The 15,380-nt window shown below is 49.3% G+C and overlaps 7 protein-coding genes across 7 annotated transcripts; 4 read left to right on the top strand and 3 right to left on the bottom strand.

Annotated features, from left to right (window-relative positions):
- Positions 1-509: 509 nt before the first annotated feature.
- EI90DRAFT_3018489 (uncharacterized protein) lies at positions 510-1,447 on the bottom strand (the record flags this gene model as incomplete). The annotated part of the gene is made up of 4 exons (XM_039057234.1): positions 510-623; positions 681-804; positions 881-1,010; positions 1,072-1,447. 4 exons carry the CDS (start codon positions 1,445-1,447, stop codon positions 510-512), a joined length of 744 nt encoding a protein of 247 aa, XP_038913221.1.
- A 313-nt stretch (positions 1,448-1,760) lies between these two features.
- On the top strand, positions 1,761-3,022 carry EI90DRAFT_2975551 (vesicle membrane protein). Its single transcript, XM_039055861.1, has 4 exons — positions 1,761-2,021; positions 2,117-2,340; positions 2,397-2,507; positions 2,566-3,022. Exons 1-4 carry the CDS (start codon positions 1,784-1,786, stop codon positions 2,590-2,592), a joined length of 600 nt encoding a protein of 199 aa, XP_038913220.1. The 5' UTR covers positions 1,761-1,783; the 3' UTR covers positions 2,593-3,022.
- Positions 2,546-5,342, bottom strand: EI90DRAFT_3156469 (uncharacterized protein). Its single transcript, XM_039066056.1, has 8 exons — positions 5,086-5,342; positions 4,849-5,019; positions 4,719-4,784; positions 4,117-4,659; positions 3,897-4,066; positions 3,361-3,844; positions 3,156-3,305; positions 2,546-3,103 (listed from the first exon to the last, which is right to left on the bottom strand). Exons 1-8 carry the CDS (start codon positions 5,197-5,199, stop codon positions 2,993-2,995), a joined length of 1,809 nt encoding a protein of 602 aa, XP_038913219.1. The 5' UTR covers positions 5,200-5,342; the 3' UTR covers positions 2,546-2,992.
- A 719-nt stretch (positions 5,343-6,061) lies between these two features.
- Positions 6,062-6,381, top strand: EI90DRAFT_2929653 (ribosomal protein L38e; the record flags this gene model as incomplete). The annotated part of the gene is made up of 2 exons (XM_039054990.1): positions 6,062-6,122; positions 6,212-6,381. Coding segments are annotated over 2 exons (231 nt in total), but the record flags the coding sequence as incomplete, so codon positions are not given.
- A 445-nt stretch (positions 6,382-6,826) lies between these two features.
- Positions 6,827-8,388, bottom strand: EI90DRAFT_2999048 (glycosyl hydrolase family 61-domain-containing protein). Its single transcript, XM_039056276.1, has 3 exons — positions 7,979-8,388; positions 7,824-7,900; positions 6,827-7,758 (listed from the first exon to the last, which is right to left on the bottom strand). The coding sequence occupies exons 1-3, from the start codon at positions 8,052-8,054 to the stop codon at positions 6,991-6,993; spliced, it is 921 nt and encodes a 306-aa protein (XP_038913217.1). The 5' UTR covers positions 8,055-8,388; the 3' UTR covers positions 6,827-6,990.
- A 2,041-nt stretch (positions 8,389-10,429) lies between these two features.
- Positions 10,430-12,863, top strand: EI90DRAFT_1885352 (DNA ligase/mRNA capping enzyme). The gene is made up of 13 exons (XM_039052307.1): positions 10,430-10,643; positions 10,710-10,764; positions 10,820-10,834; positions 10,892-10,903; positions 10,959-11,302; positions 11,362-11,394; positions 11,449-11,552; positions 11,607-11,638; positions 11,696-11,975; positions 12,044-12,135; positions 12,193-12,294; positions 12,356-12,465; positions 12,515-12,863. The coding sequence occupies exons 1-13, from the start codon at positions 10,555-10,557 to the stop codon at positions 12,579-12,581; spliced, it is 1,335 nt and encodes a 444-aa protein (XP_038913216.1). The 5' UTR covers positions 10,430-10,554; the 3' UTR covers positions 12,582-12,863.
- Positions 12,864-13,106: 243 nt separating this feature from the next.
- On the top strand, positions 13,107-15,348 carry EI90DRAFT_3069429 (uncharacterized protein). The gene is made up of 5 exons (XM_039061161.1): positions 13,107-13,351; positions 13,409-13,800; positions 13,854-14,106; positions 14,158-14,985; positions 15,044-15,348. Exons 1-5 carry the CDS (start codon positions 13,250-13,252, stop codon positions 15,089-15,091), a joined length of 1,623 nt encoding a protein of 540 aa, XP_038913215.1. The 5' UTR covers positions 13,107-13,249; the 3' UTR covers positions 15,092-15,348.
- Positions 15,349-15,380: the final 32 nt, after the last annotated feature.

Here is a 15,380-nt window from a genome sequence, read left to right as displayed (position 1 = left end):
CGTTGCGGTCCATTCCTCTCGACTTGGCCGCCACATGCAATGGAACACTGGGGTGTTATTCGTGCTGACGTCCAGAGAAATAGATCGACCGATACAACGCTTTGACCTCAGGTGACAACACTATGGTCACTGATCTTAACTTATGCGCCTCAATGAGATTCCATAGGTGTGTTCTCATCCCGAAGCCTATGTTCAATGCATCACAGCTCATTCCCTGTGGAAGAACCCCTCCCACGCCAGTGTACTAACCATTCAGGAAGCAACCTTCGCACCTAGCACATTGCCCTCATCAACAAACCGCCGCCGAGGAATGTTACGCAGATCTTCCAATCGCAGCCTTTTATGTTCGGTATGGACAGAAGTGTCAATTATCACTAGAGACTCGCGTCTCAACCCGGCAGCCCCAAATATTGCACTGAGCAACAACTGGTCATCATATTGTATTCAGATCCCAGCCCGGAGCACTCATGTTCAAGCATAAGAACTAGAACCCAATAAGGTGCACATGCTCAAAGTCTCACAGCAGGCCATGAAAGTTGTGCGGAGGACTCATCGCCGATCCAAGATTGAGAAACTCGATGCGGGGCGAAGAGTGGTGCTTCGTTTTGCCGCCGCGAGATAAGCTAAGGTTGAGCGCGTAGTTAGACATGTCCCCCGGCGACCAATACAGATTAGCGCACCTGCTTTCCGTTGAAAGCCCTTGGCCTTGGCTGATTGGCAGTTTCCAGCAGTTTCTTGACAGACTCCGCTGCCGGAGCCGGATCCAGGAGTAAAGTGTTTGGGAGCGTCCTGACAATTCGAGAACTATGGGGAGGTTAAATAAGAGGGAGAATTGGGTATCATGGTCAGATACTTTACCCTACGATCAAATCTTTGTTACTCCGAGTGGTCTTCGCTTATCTTGGACTCCGCCGGCGGCTCGGCTACGCTCCAGTTGTTCATCCCTCCCCTCTCTGTAATAAGACGTGTCCTTTCTGCAGCGGCCTCAGCGAATACCGAGTCAGGAAGTTCTAATGGCATTCGGTAGTGGGAAGAAGAGAGATTTTGGGGCCAATGATGTGGGCGGATAACTGCAAGTCGTCCATACTTTCAGAATTTTCATGTGAGACGCTTCGCCATCTTCATCGCCTTCTCCATATGCATCAATGAACTCAGCAACTGGATTCGGATGTCCTGAGCGTTCCGAGAGGTTGAGGGGTCCATCAGCTGGTGTGGCGAACTCTGAGGCGTCGTCAGAAATCTCTGCTTCCAGGTCAGCTTCTTCCATAGCCCGTTGCATCCGACTTCGAAGGCGAAGTGTGTCAGGATCCTCTTCGACCTCATTACGGTCCGGTCTGCTACGTTGGTTTGTGGCCGCCTTTCGCCTTTGAGCATTAGCCAGTAGGGCTTGAGCGCGTGCCTTGTTGGCCTCCTTACGTTTTTTTGCAGCTCTAGGGAACATAATCATTGTTTCCGTACATACGCAGGTATCTATGACAGCTTACTGTACGTGAAAGCTTTGCACTTCTTGTTCCCGGTTCAAGGCATCAGCTCTTGCGGCGGAGATTCGACGGCTTCTGGAGCTTCATCATCTGAACCATCCTGATCTATGGCAAGTGAGGGATTCTTTCGATCAGGTCTCTCTGCATCAAAAGTTGACGGCTCCAGTTTCTTGCGCGCATGTTTGCGTAGTTTTGAGCGAACCATTTCATGCCGGAAGCAAAATTCCGCCGATGATAGCACTGCCCCACTTAGTCGATCGCAATTCCTCCAACGTTGAGCTTGAGCGTTCACGCAGATCATCATGAAGATTTATTCAATCTCCATATTTGAAGCCCTTCCCAAGGGGAATGTTGTTTCGTTGGCAACAGTCTCCGATCTTTCCTCGTACTCATTCTATCAGAAAGGAAGCGTGCAAGAGTTTATGACTTTCTTCTCGAAGACTGTCGTCGAACGGACCCAGCAGGGCCAACGGCAGAGTGTTCAGGAGGGCTCGTATACTTTCCATGCTTACAATAGGGGTGGTACCGAGCAGTTGGCTGGTAAGTGATGTGTTCCCCACCACTGCACTGTTGACTCTGAGGAGAGCAACGCGTCGTTCGCTGAAGTTGTTGAGAACCGACCTATTATTAAATAGCAACCATCATTGCGGACCAGGAATACCCTGTTAGACCAGCGTTCTCATTGCTCCAGAAAATATTGGATGAATTCGCCACCACTATTCCGAAAACGGCATACTCTAATCCATCATCCATTTCCTTTCCTCAGCTGCAGGCGTACCTTGAGAAATATCAGGACCCAAGACAAGCAGACTCTATTTTGAGAGTTCAGCAAGAATTGGATGAGACAAAGATTATCCTGGTGCGTATTTTTCTCGAAACTTTAGGACAATCCACTCTAAGCGCCTGGATGCACAGCACAAGACAATCGAATCCGTCCTGGAAAGAGGTACCAAACTTGACGACTTGGTCGATCGATCAAATGCATTGAGTGCATCCAGCAAGGTTTTTTACAAGAAGGCAAAGCAGGTTTGTCCTCCGAGCCTCGACACTCGAATCATCCTGATCCACAGTCGCATTGCCACAGCAAAACTCATGCTGCGTAATAATGTAATTGAATAATACTGTCGTTTAGAGAGCTACGAGAGCATTTGTTCCAATAGTATGCGTTGTATGGACTACAGGTGAAACCTCCCGCATCGCAATACCCTAATTAGGATGGCATACGAGTATGCCAAACACCATGTCCTTGTCCTAGTGGGACGCGTGCTTCCTACAGGTAGTTGACGGAGCATGGAATAATATTGCGGTACTCACTATATGCGAGGTCATCTGAGATATTTCGAATGAAGATGGCACTGCGGCCCAGGAATCTTGGATGCCTAGGGGCTAGCTGGAGGGATGGTCAAGGAACCGACCGGAACGTAGAGGAAAGAGTGGCAGTAATGTACAAAGCAAACTGAAATGTGAGTGATAAGAGACGGACTGGTGCGACGTCATTGGCCACGTTTCGTTCATTCCACCATGATGTTGTCTGTTTCCATTCCTTCGCTGTACGAAAGACTTTCGAAGACGAGCTGACGCCAAATGACGAGAACAAATTCCTCGGCTTCCTCCACCAACACCTGGGAAATTGCACTTAGTACGGCATCCAAGAACAGTTTGTTGGCAACCCACCGGCTCCAGTCCTTCGACAAGTTTAGAGGCTGGCTTGTGGTCTTTAAGATGCTCTATAACGAACATAACCAGATCATCATCGTCCAGCTCGCCAAGATAGTCGATCATTTTATGCTTTATCAGACGTTCCAACTTGCCCTCAATCAATTCCTTAATGAAGGTGAGGATCAGAACAGGAGTTACCAATGCAGAAAGAGTTCCATACATCAGTAATACCGTCCCAGCGAATCTTGGCCTTGAAAACGGACTCCTTGTCCTTCTTGACAGACGCTTTGAGTGTCTCCAAGCGCTCCTGCCTTCCAGAAGCCTCGACGCCACCAAAATCGATCTTCTGTAATGGCGCCCTCTTTTTCTGCACTGTGTCATCATCTTCGTCCTCGGCACCAAACACAGGAGCAGTGACTTTAGGTTTCGCACCAGCCGCCAGACCACTCTTGTTCGCATCACTGGCATTACCTGCCCCTGTTGCAGTGCCGCCAATAGATAATTTGATAGGTTTGTCGTCGAGAAGCATCCCTGCTTTGCGTTGTTCTTCTGCAAGACTTTGTATCTCAGCATTCTGTCGCGCGAGGAAAGCCTCCGATTCGACTCGGAGATGTTCCGCTTGGCGGGCCTCTATCTCCCGTGATCGTTCATCAGCTGCACGCTCGATGGCTAAGTGGCGTGTTCTCTGGGAGCGCCATCGAGCACTGGATGGAAGTCCGAATTCGATCTCGTGAAATTTCGTGACTGAAGACTCACCAGTCTGTGTAGAACAGTTCATCGCTCTCGTCGTCATCCCAAACGTGCAGCCGTTCTCTTATCTCCACCCTGTCGATCTCCTTGGCTTTTGCAGCCGCTTGGGTGCGCATTATGAGTCGCTCCAAGCTGGCAAGGCGCTGATCTTCACGTGCCTCGTACCGTCGCTCACGCTAGGGATAATACTGTTAATTCTAGCCATTTTGGGACGGAAATTGCGTACATCTCTAAATGACTCATCCTCCTCCCGTCTTCTCGTAGCTTTTCTCTCCCTCTCTAGCTCCTCATCAGATTTACCATCTTCTGCAGGAATTGCATCATGACCCTTGACGAACCCAGTTGGCAGACGGGGATCACGCGAAATGGGTCCTCTGTCCCAACTGCCTTTGCGCGAACTCGGTTGGCTGGGCTCCGGGGCCGGCTTTCCCTGGGGCTTACCCCAAACTCGCTCCTTAGGACCACTGGGGATTGGGCCTGCACCACGAGAGAAACCGCCTACCCCAGCAGCACGCGACGCCATTCGGGTCGTGTCTGGGACTTCTTTGTCTCGCTTCATGGCCTTATCTCGGAAGAGGGCTATCTCGGAAATGACAAGACCACGCTGGTTTTCGGGTAGATCAGATTCTTGCAGGTCGCGCAGATGGGGTGGAACGGCAGCTTGTGCCTCATTTAGGGCGGCATTGCCACTGGCTCTTGCAGCAGCAGCCGACTGGTCAATGATGGAGGAGATAAGAGTTTCGGCGGTCATATCCGCAGCATCGTCTTGCTGAAAGGTTGAGGTAAGTAATGCGGAGGCGATGAGTACAGAAAAAATCATGAACTCACATCGGTTCTAATTCTTTGTGACTCATACATTTGCAGATAAGCTTTAGTTTTATCATCTGCTCTCACCTGGCCGAGTGGTAGCACAAAGAGGATGAAGTGAGCTCCGGGAGGGACAACTGGGTGCACTCACCACCAAACTCTTATTGGGAGCACCCGGCTCGACGGCGGGAATGGTCTTCCCATGAAGAAGTGTCAATGCGCGCTGGACAGAATCTGGCTCCTCGAATTCCGCAAAGCCAAAACCTTGAGGCTTGCCATTTGGATTCGTCAATCGCTTGAAACTTTGAAGAGGACCACAGGCCTAAAGAAGGTCACCACTGAATCCCCCCATCCATTCAAAGCATTCATTGAAGCCTTTTCGACTCACAGAAAGTAAGGAATTCATAAAATCGTCCGTAACGCCAGCAGATATACCTCCAACGAACAAAGTCGTGAGTTTTTCTGTTGAAGGCGGTACGCCTGGTTGGGGATACCCATACATAACATTTGAAGGCGGAAGAGATCCAATGGCGGGCCCTGCCCATACGAGGACATTGGGGGCCTCAAGCCTAATCCTAAGCGGTTTGGAGGACCTTGCATGACGGGCAGAAGTGCTGAAGAGTCTACGGCCACGTGACTCCCGACGATCTGACTTATACTAGCGGAATTGGCCGAATCGACCGGCTGGCATTTTTGCCTGAACTGCCTCCCTGTTCCTCAAACAGCCATTTCTATTTCTATGTGCAATGGCACTTGTTTGTTATTCGATTGACAATACACACAAGTGGCCCACGTCGATCCCCACTGGAATCTTGAATCAGATCGGCAAGACTTGGGGCAGGTTAAGTACTAGCGTCTAGGAAAATCTTAGAGGGCCGAGGCGGGGATCCTGCCTAGCCGTACTCCATGCGTTGGATATACATCTCATCTATCCTGTGAATCTATATAATTCATATGATGCAGCGAATACAATATGTACTCAGTCACTGAGGTTCAAGTGTTCATTGGCGCATCGTTTGCTTACATAAACTGAGCTACGTCCAGCATCGACTAATTGGCGCTAGCCGCACATGCTGCACCAGTTTGACGGTCCAATGAGGCAATTCACAACGCTGTAGTTGGAGGAAGAACAACCCAACCCCTCGAGTCCTTGCACCTCTCTCAGGTGGTTAAAAAGTGAACATAAAAAATAAAATACAAAATACAAAATACAAAATGAAGGCGAGTGGCAGTGTCACCGGCAAATTCCGGTAAACTGTGCAGTCGACTTTCAGCCTAAGTCAAAATGGCGAGTACAAACATTCCCTGCCGCCTCCAGACCCTCCAAAGCTAATGATTCGTACGGACGTTCGCATCTTTCTTAGCCCAAGGAGATTCATAGCCCGAAAACTTTCGTTCAGCTGACTCGCTCTGCTGGCGCCGAATGTGAGTCCTTGTGGTTCACTATCCGTGCATTCTTCCTAATCTGTATTCCCATTTCCATTCTGCTTCTTCACTCGGGCTGGACGCAATAGCTGTTCGGATAAAGAGGATTTCTAGCCACGGGAAGACAATCGTAAAGTTCAAGCTTCGGACCAAACAGTACTTGTACACGATCTGTGTTAAGGATGCGAAGAACGTGGAGAGACTCCGGCAAAGTCTGCCACCAAGTGCGCATCCAACCCACTGTGTTACCGTCATATAGATTTCATTTTTTCTCATTTTTAGGTCTCCCCGTAACCGACTTGCCATCATCGTCCGGGTCTGCCTAATTGCCCCTCTCATTCTCACCTGTCTCTTTCGCCTGACTCTTGACTTATCTGCAACGGTTGGCAATTCGAGCATTAAGACACACTATGGTACTATGCAGTATGACCCAAGCCGGCACTTAATTGTGACATAATGTCTATCAATGAAGCTGAAATCCCTCTGCTCTGTACGAGAAGTAGCGATGTACCTGTCGCATGAGTCATTGCAATGGGATTCATTCAAAAAGAATAGGATTTTACATCTCGCTCCAAGGAGACGGTACAAAAACCACAAGCAATATTCATCCTGTGAATGTCATGATACACGAAGGCTAGAGCAAACCAGTGCACTTCAGAGCCAAGCTAAACCGGGAGCAAAAACTTCGCAAAAAAAAAAAAAAAGATCGAGCAGCGAGGAAAGTATTTCGAAGCCTATGAAGGATCATGTCCGAGCGCAACAGCCGTTCTTCGATGCATCTAGAGGCCAACTGCGCGCTCTTGCATGACACTGAGGTTCCCTTTCTGTTCTGGGCTAGCCAGGCGCTTCGCGGGACGATCTGCGGAGGTCAATTTGGACGACCTCCGAATACAGTGTTTTGGTGGTGTCGAAGATGGCTTGAGGGAAGATGTCGTAGTAGTGACAATGAGGACAGGTTTGGAGCTAACACGTTTAATACTGCTGGTGGGTTTACTGGGGCTCGAAGTAGATGAAGAACTAGGGTTCCTGTTCCTTGCTGTTTTATCGAAGGTGATAACAGGGGTCCGGGGAATGTATAGCTCTTGCTTCTATAGACATCTGGGACGTAAATCCCAGGTCCGTTCCGCTCATAGCCGCCAGGAAACTGGGCACCTTTGGTAGAGGTGACATCCACCAAATTAGGGGCGTCACTCCCGCCCGTGATGCGGATCTGAGAGCAGGAAGGATAGAACTGCGCGCCGTCCCTCCTATTCGCAAAGTGTAGCGCTACAATCTCATTGCGAATGATATAATTCCCATTTGGGATCCCTTTAGGGATCTTCGTGGTGTAACTTGCACCATTTTCGATGTCCTCCTGGTACCACACCATGCTATTGGGTTTCCGGCCAGTTTGGGAGATCTTGTAAAATGTAGCTTTGCTAGGATCAAAAGACTTGCAATCGCCGTCGCACTTGGCGAGGTAGGTCAAGATCGGACCCGTTTTGTGACCCCATTTTCCTTGGCCGCTTACCCAATGGAAGGTGATGTCCGATCCAGCAGTGACATGGACGGTAAGAAATGCAGTGTTAATCTTGGCACCGATCCCACACGTCATGGAAGGTGAGGCAACATCAGTGATGGGGTTAACGGTCGTAATCTGTTGGGATAATGATTTAATATCTAGGTGTCAGGATGGTGAATGAAAGCAAATGTTATGCTTACCTGCCTGATGGGCGTATTTGTCGTGCCCTTCCCGTAGGGGCGATTTCCAGGGTAGGTCTTGCCACCCACGGTGATCGCTGTTGAAACGAGATGTAATTAGCCCCAGAACGGCAATAACAAACGCCCAGCAAGCTCGGCCGAATGGCTTGACGTACACTCGACGTATCCGTGACCAAGCGCGGAGGAAAATAAAGAAAATACGAGAAGAATATTGAAAAGCGAAGGCTTCATTGTGCAAAGCGATGTTTGCAAGTAAAGGAGATCGATGACAAAAGTGAAAGTGGTTGCAAAGAATAGGGAGTGTATGTTGCAGGTAGCAAGAATGTCGCCAGACAAGGCGAAAGAGCAGAAAAGAGTGTGGAAACGTTGGTCGTGAGGAGCACTGGTCCATGCTCATGAGTCCCTTTTATCTGATTCTTTGTCGTCCCCGCCAAGCACTCACATTACATTATGTAAGCCAAGAGGTGACGGAGAAAAGATCGTTGCAGTTGAACAGGGAGTCTGAAAGTGGCGCCGGTCAAGGCAAGAGACCAGAAAGGATGCACAGTAGACTTTATCATGGGGGGTTGGACCACTTCTTGAGTGAGTTCCTTTGTCTTGTTGTCTCCGCCAAGCCAGCCGCCACTGTATTACGTAAGCAAGGGTACAACTGCAGCTGAGGTAAGCCATACAAGCCAACCTCGCGCAAGCAAAAGCCCCACATATGGTCACGGGTGAACCCAATGCCCTCAGAGCTCAGGCCATCAGTGCACCAGACATAAATGACTGTCGATAGCTCGCAGGAATCGAAGGGAAAAAGCCAAAGGTACTGTTGAAGGATGGAGGGGAAGCGCCATGATACCCAAATGACTTCCCATACGGTCATTACCATCTCACACGTGTTCACAACATTGTAGTCAACCAAGGCGAAGCCGCAACTGTAGGGAGGAGCAACGGCTGTTATTGGATTGGTGCCGCTGCGTGGCAAGTGCTACTGCACAGAAGTGCTAAAATAGTGCCAGTCTGCTGAGTTTTAGACCTCACAGGTTTGGAGAACGCAGGTTCGTGAAGCGTCAGTACGTCTTACCATGATTCTCAGGATTGGAAGTTGAACCGATGACTGAATCACCAGAATTATGCACGCTCATGCAAACACCTCATGCACTTACTTGCAGAGGATTACGGAATGACCCGTGTCGTCGTTAAAATTCCTAAGCTAGAAAAAGCCGGAAAACCAAATTCCCGGCCAGCAAAAGTGGATGACGGGAACCAAAAAGTTACAAATGGGAGGGAGTCCGGGAGACCTGTCAAGCTGTTAAGAGAGTAGAGTGCGCAAGACCGGGTAGGGCTGGGAAAGAGAGAGCAGCCCCGGGAAAGGGGCTGGGACGAGGCAGAAGTAAAAGTGAAGGCCATACCGAAGGCACGGCCGCAATGCGCATAAAACTGGATCTCTTCGATGCGAGATGGCTTCGGGAGAGGTTCGAATGTTTGTCGATATAGTAATACCACCATTATTCACAGAAATGTAGCGTCTAACGGACGAAATGCGCACCAAGCCACCACCCGCAGGCTCGATCAATAGATACAACCAATCCACCAGCATTGGACTCCCGAATCAAGTGTGGTGTGTATTGTTATGCAGGTCTCCCAAAATCACACAGTGTCTCGTTCCTTTATTTTCGCTGGTGTGGCCGGTGCCGAGGGATGCCGAAGGCCAGTAGGAATAAAGGGAGTTATCTAAATAAACTCTCTTCCTGGTTGCATGCACATGTTCATCCATCATAATTTTGCAGTTTGCCCTTCTTGTTCGATCTACTTCGACCTGCCCCACGCGAATAATTTTATGAATCACGTCTCCGACATGCACGCATTCTATCGGACGGGTCCTCCGACAGGCAGGATTCCAGCTCTTGTCCTCCAGGGCCTGGAGCGAAACTGACCGCAGCCAAAAAAGCACCTAGTCACGCCCACCAGCCTCAAGCATAGTGATGGATGGAAAATCGTATTTCATGACAAAGTACGTTTCTGTGCCAGTCCGCAAATGCTGTACAATCTTGAAGTAAAGATGTATTGAAGCCTAATTAACGGGACCACAAGTGAGGGCTCGGGTGGAATTCTGGCCGGGAGAGCTGCTGGGTAGCGGTTGCATGCCCTCAAGCGGATTGAGATAGAGGGTGACAAGGGCTCGCAAGGCCGTATAATTATCGACCAACGCCTTGTCATCAAAAGAGAGCTTTCTAAAAGACCATAACAAGATTCTTGGAAATGTACTGTATGAATGAAATCCCTATGGCTCTGGAACGCCAAATTGAGCAGCTGTGGTCGGCGCACAGCTGGTAGACCTCGAGGTCGCGCGGACTACTGCAGTATGCCTAGGTGGCAGATGAGTAGGAGCCATCATGCTCTACAGATTTGTCATAGAGGCTGGAGTCCTGCCTACCCTCATGCAGTGCTGGGTTGGCATTACAAAGGCAGGTTGAACGAACAGGTAGCAGAGGCCTTCATGAATATATTAGAGGCCTCTGGCTCGCGTATGATGGGTCTAGTTTGCATAAATAAAGTAAATTTTCAGCAAGGGCTACGTGTTTCGAGCAAAGAGGCATTCCGCGTGGCCGCCGTTATGGTAACTCGGTGCCGAGCATTCCACGTGCGCGAACTTCAACAAGTTGCAACTGCTCGCCTCTACACGCTATCCGTCCCTTACTGCGTCTAAACCACATACAATAGTATATTCCGGGATCGGTGAAGTGCAATGTCCGACAGTCTGGCGGATATTCAGGGGAAAAAACCGAAGGTCCTATTGGCAGACGGAGAGGAGAGAGAAGTGAGCAGCCAAACGAGGCAAGTTCTCTAATCCTTACACACTTGATGTGAACAATGAGGCGGAGGCTGACTGGGGTTCTTAAGTTCAAGCAAGTACAAGGTTAAGAGGACGGGAGACCATTATTACTGCACATGTCCAGTAAGAGGTCACTTACTCGACCCTCCTCCCTCTGCTCATGTGGGCTTTAATTTAGGCTTGGCGAATGCAGGTAGATTTACGCCATTTATGTATTTTTCTGGGATTTACTCGTCCACTCGTGTGTTAGAGTTCATCACCAGTGAGTCCAATTGGTTTCCGTGTCTTATTCACATATACCCAGCGTGTCAACGTAGATCGACGCTAGGTCATGTAAACACTTAAAATCTTTGCTCGGTGAGGAATACGAAAATGCTCGAGTGGAATGGAAAAATCCTGGGGCTTCGAAGTCAAAAGGCACTGCTAAGAAAGGTGGTAAAGCGGCAACTTCGAAAGCTGCTAAGGCGTCAACTTCAAAGAAGCGGAAAAATGACCAGGAAGATGCCTCGGGCGAAGGTGACCAGCCTTCGAGAAAGAGGTCAAAGGGTCCCAATGAAAGGGAAAGTGAGGCGATAGGCGAGGAGGACGCCAACGATGAAGACGATGAGGACGATGAGGACGATTCAGCGAAGAAGAAACCAGACCTGCTTCTTGCGGTCAAGTAAGTTCAGAGCTAGAAAATGGATATAGGTAGCTTGCACTGACATGGAGACTGTGCAGATGGGATCTTGATGGACAGGATCCGGCTGGGTGGTAAGTGAGACTGCATAGGGTCATGTACTACCATAATTTACTAGGGATGGATAGGTGGGCGAGTGAGAAGCTTGACGGAGTCCGAGCTTACTATGATGGAAAGCGTCTTATCAGCCGACTTGGAAATCCATTTGCAGCACCGCAATGGTTCTTGGATGGTTTGTTTGGCATTTCCAGCCGTATCCCAACTCATTTTCACGCATTTACGGTAGAGCTGCCAAAGAATATAACCTTGGATGGGGAGGTTAGTCACCACAGTGCTCTCACATATTCATGGCTGATGGCACTGTATTGTGTATAGCTCTTTGCTGGGCGACGCAACTTCCAGGACGTTGTGTCGATTGTTAGAGCGGCGAACTCACCATCTTGGAAGGAGGTCAAATACCATATCTTCGATGTCCCTAGTGCGGGGAACGAGCCTTTTGAGCAACGTATGAGCATACTGAGCAAAACGTTCCTGGATGGTTCCGATACATCCGAAGAGGGGGCAAGATTTACTGGGAAATCTAAAGTCGACCACGTCATCGTTGAGCAACAGACGATCGTAAGGGATCGAGACCATGTGTTGGAAATGCTGAAAGGTGAGCTAATGTGGAGAGAGATAGAGGGAAAAAATGAGGGATAACCATTTTCGCTTTTCGCGGAGTAGAGGTGGAATCTCGTGGTGGAGAGGGGCTCATGTTGCGTGAACCCGGGTCATTATACGTGGGAACGCGATCCAACACGTTGCTCAAGGTCAAGGCATGTTGAGCATTTTTTTACTTCTCCTCTTTAGGATCGAGTCTAATTTGGCATCAGACCTTTTACGACGCGGAGGCAAGGGTGATAGGTTACACAAAGGGTAAGGGTAAGCATGCCGGCAAAACTGGCGCATTGCTGTGTGAGATGGCCTCTGGGAAGGTGACCATTTTTTTTTTCCATTTTTTCATGAAAGCGGCCCCGCTGACCCTACCCCGAATAGAAATTCAGCGTGGGGTCTGGATTGTCTGACAAGCAACGAGCCAATCCGCCATCGATTGGTTCTATCATTGTGTATCGCTTCCAGGAATTGACTCGTGATGGCGTACCCAGGTAGGACGCTGGTATCTACATGTTATCTGTGATTGATTGGCCTGCATAGATTCCCCACGTTTGCCGGCGAGTCTGCGGACAAGACGGAACCTAAAGATGTGGTCGTCAAAGCATAGAGGCACATATCTCCCGCTGGTTCTGAACAATTGATGCTCGGGTCTGCCCTGACTTATCGTGATCATCAAGAACCCAGCGGTCTTGGATCAACCCCTTTCTCGCCTATCATCTCTTGCCCCAATCATACGCGCCCTTGTTTGGTCGCACGACTCGTTGAAAATAAGTTTCTGCTCCTGATTCCCGTACTCCAAGTGTCATGCCAACCACGCCTTTGTGCTGGCTTTGGATAGTTAGAAAAAGGCATACCCACTTAACACAGTCATTCTAGTTTCTTCCCCACCACTTTAGGCGATATTCGTGCCGCTGAAGTCCGTCATCGAGCGCGCAATGTTAACCTCTTTGGGCACAATTATTGATGTGGCCCAAACCAAAAGTATTGACACGATCCTATCCCTTTAGGAGGGCTATTGGAAAGATTCTCGCTATGGTGGCTGGTACTGCTACTGTGTAGAATGACAAAAGGACCCAGATCTGGTCAACTGTGAATCAATTCAGCACAGATTTTTGTGATCATGACCTGACCGTCTCGAATTAAGCTGACCCAAACTCTGGTCCGATGCATGACAGAATAATCACGGATCACTTGCCTCGTGGAGGCCCCTATACTGTGTTATAAGCATGGCAGCTGCCAAAGTTTGGTATCCCATCTTCCGTGCCAGTTGTAAGAATGACTGACATGGCGCAAGCTACTTTGTTGCAACTGGCGCCAGAGGTCCTTTTGGAAATACTATCTCATCTTGACTGTGTCTCGCTCCTTCGATGCTGTGAGGTTTGGTGCACTCGCTTCGTACAAACGACATACGAGACAATAATCATCTGTTGCTAGACATGTCAACACCTTCGGAACCTCATTGAAAACTCGGGCCAGCTGCAGTATCACATTGCACTGTATCGAGCTTCGTATGAACGTTCTGCTGATCCAAGAGCTCTGGCACGCACAGGGATCGCACCAATCCTTGAGCACCTACGTTCACACATCAACCGATGGAACAGGCTCGATTGGTCCGAGTCCCATTTCCCTATTCCCTCCATCAGAGGCAACTGGGATTTCGCGAGCGGAGTCTTGACCATTTCGACGGGCCCAAACAGCCTGTGGACTTGCCAACTCCCTTCTTTGTCTCGTAATGACCAGTGCCGCAGCAAGGTCTTATGGACAGAATTCCCCGTTGAAGCCTTCACTACCGACCCTAACGCTGACTTGATTGTGTACTTTGAGTTGTAAGTCGAAACGATGAAAGAGAGTATTTTTTTGTCCTGATGGTCCACTGAAGGCACCGTTATGATGGCGTTGATTATAGCGCTCCAGGATCTGACCATCCCTACCGGGGCCGTCTCCATATTCGGTCTTTGGAATCCAACAGCCTAAACTCTTACTCAACCATATCATTATTGGAGACGGCGTTCCCAGTGTTCAGGGCTCAATACCAGTTAAGGATATTTGGCGACAAGCTTGGATTGTTATGCCAACATGGGGCGGGCTCGTGGCTGACTATCTGGTCATGGCGCTCTGGAATGATAGAGGCGGTCAGTTCCCTTCTCATCGCAGATCATTTTTAGACTGAGCCCCAGGTATAGCACGCTGCATTGGACGCCCCCATGGCTTCCTTCTGCTTTGTTACACCTTCCACATTACTGACAGCCTGCTACCTCCCGTGGGACGATGGTGCACAAGAGTATCAGGTGGGACTGCGTCTGTGTGGAATCCATAGTAACACAAGAGGACTTCGACCGATGGCCACGTTTCTGCTGCCACAACTTCATGCCGATATCTTAAGTGGCATCGTCATTCAACCTTCTCGTAGCCCAGACATGCGCAGCAAACCTTTTTTCCCCTCCTCCCGGTCCAGCTTGATCCAAATACTTTGGACAACAGAAGGGGAGGCCTCTTCTGATAGTGACGATTCCAGCAGTTCCGGTCCTATCGCTCGAAACTTTGACATATTCATGCACTCAGGGACGCTTCTTCACTTGGCATACGAATATGCGGGGCATGCGATGCCAATACCCTGGCACCATTGGGGACCAATGAGCACTCGACTGCAGGCGAATGCAAACAATGCACTTTCACTCAGACAGAAACGCTTCTTTTCGGGAAATAGATTCGTTCGGAGATACAGAAATATGCCATCCATTATTTCTGTCCTCGATTTTAGTCCAGGGAGATGGACTTGGGACGACAACTTAGGCCGTCGACGCAGCAGCGAGGGTCTTGTGCAGGGTGGTTCACAGATTATCGTCGATCGCAGCTCACCTACAGTAATCAGTTGTCCGGAGCTATTTCAAGATGATACCGTCATGAGTAGTCTTCCATACTCCCGGGTTCACCGTGACGTTGGGTTTCCACTTCGTGGGGACCTCGAGGATGTGATTATTTGTGATGATGAACGAATCATACTCATTGAAGTAAGTGGTCTACGATCAGAGTACTAATCCGCCTGATATTGACTGGTATAAAATGAAGTCATTTGCAGGTGCTAGTTCAGGCAGACTCGTTCTCCTGTCGATGTGACCTGCTTGGAACGTCGTTGCTCTCAATAAGGCCCAGTATGCGTGCCCCAAATCCCAGAAATGCAATTCAAATAGATTCCTTGATTTAACGCCTATATTCTGCAGTTCTGTAACCATCACTCATACAATTTCCCTTCCGAATTCGATGGGCGTTGGGGCCTGACAGTTGGGGGGTCCCTCAAACCGCCTTTGTACTTGCAAATTAATGACAACGCTAGTGATGTGTGATCGCGGCGCGTTGTTTTGCGCCAACATAAGGGGCTCTGATATCGAGGGCTCCGATTGGGCCG

This window comes from Cantharellus anzutake (assembly GCF_015039405.1).
Source record: "Cantharellus anzutake strain C23 chromosome Unknown EI90scaffold_44, whole genome shotgun sequence".
Lineage (NCBI taxonomy): Eukaryota > Fungi > Basidiomycota > Agaricomycetes > Cantharellales > Hydnaceae > Cantharellus > Cantharellus anzutake.
The sequence above is the reverse complement of the archived record's forward strand: the minus strand, read 5'-3'. Positions and strand labels throughout refer to the sequence as shown.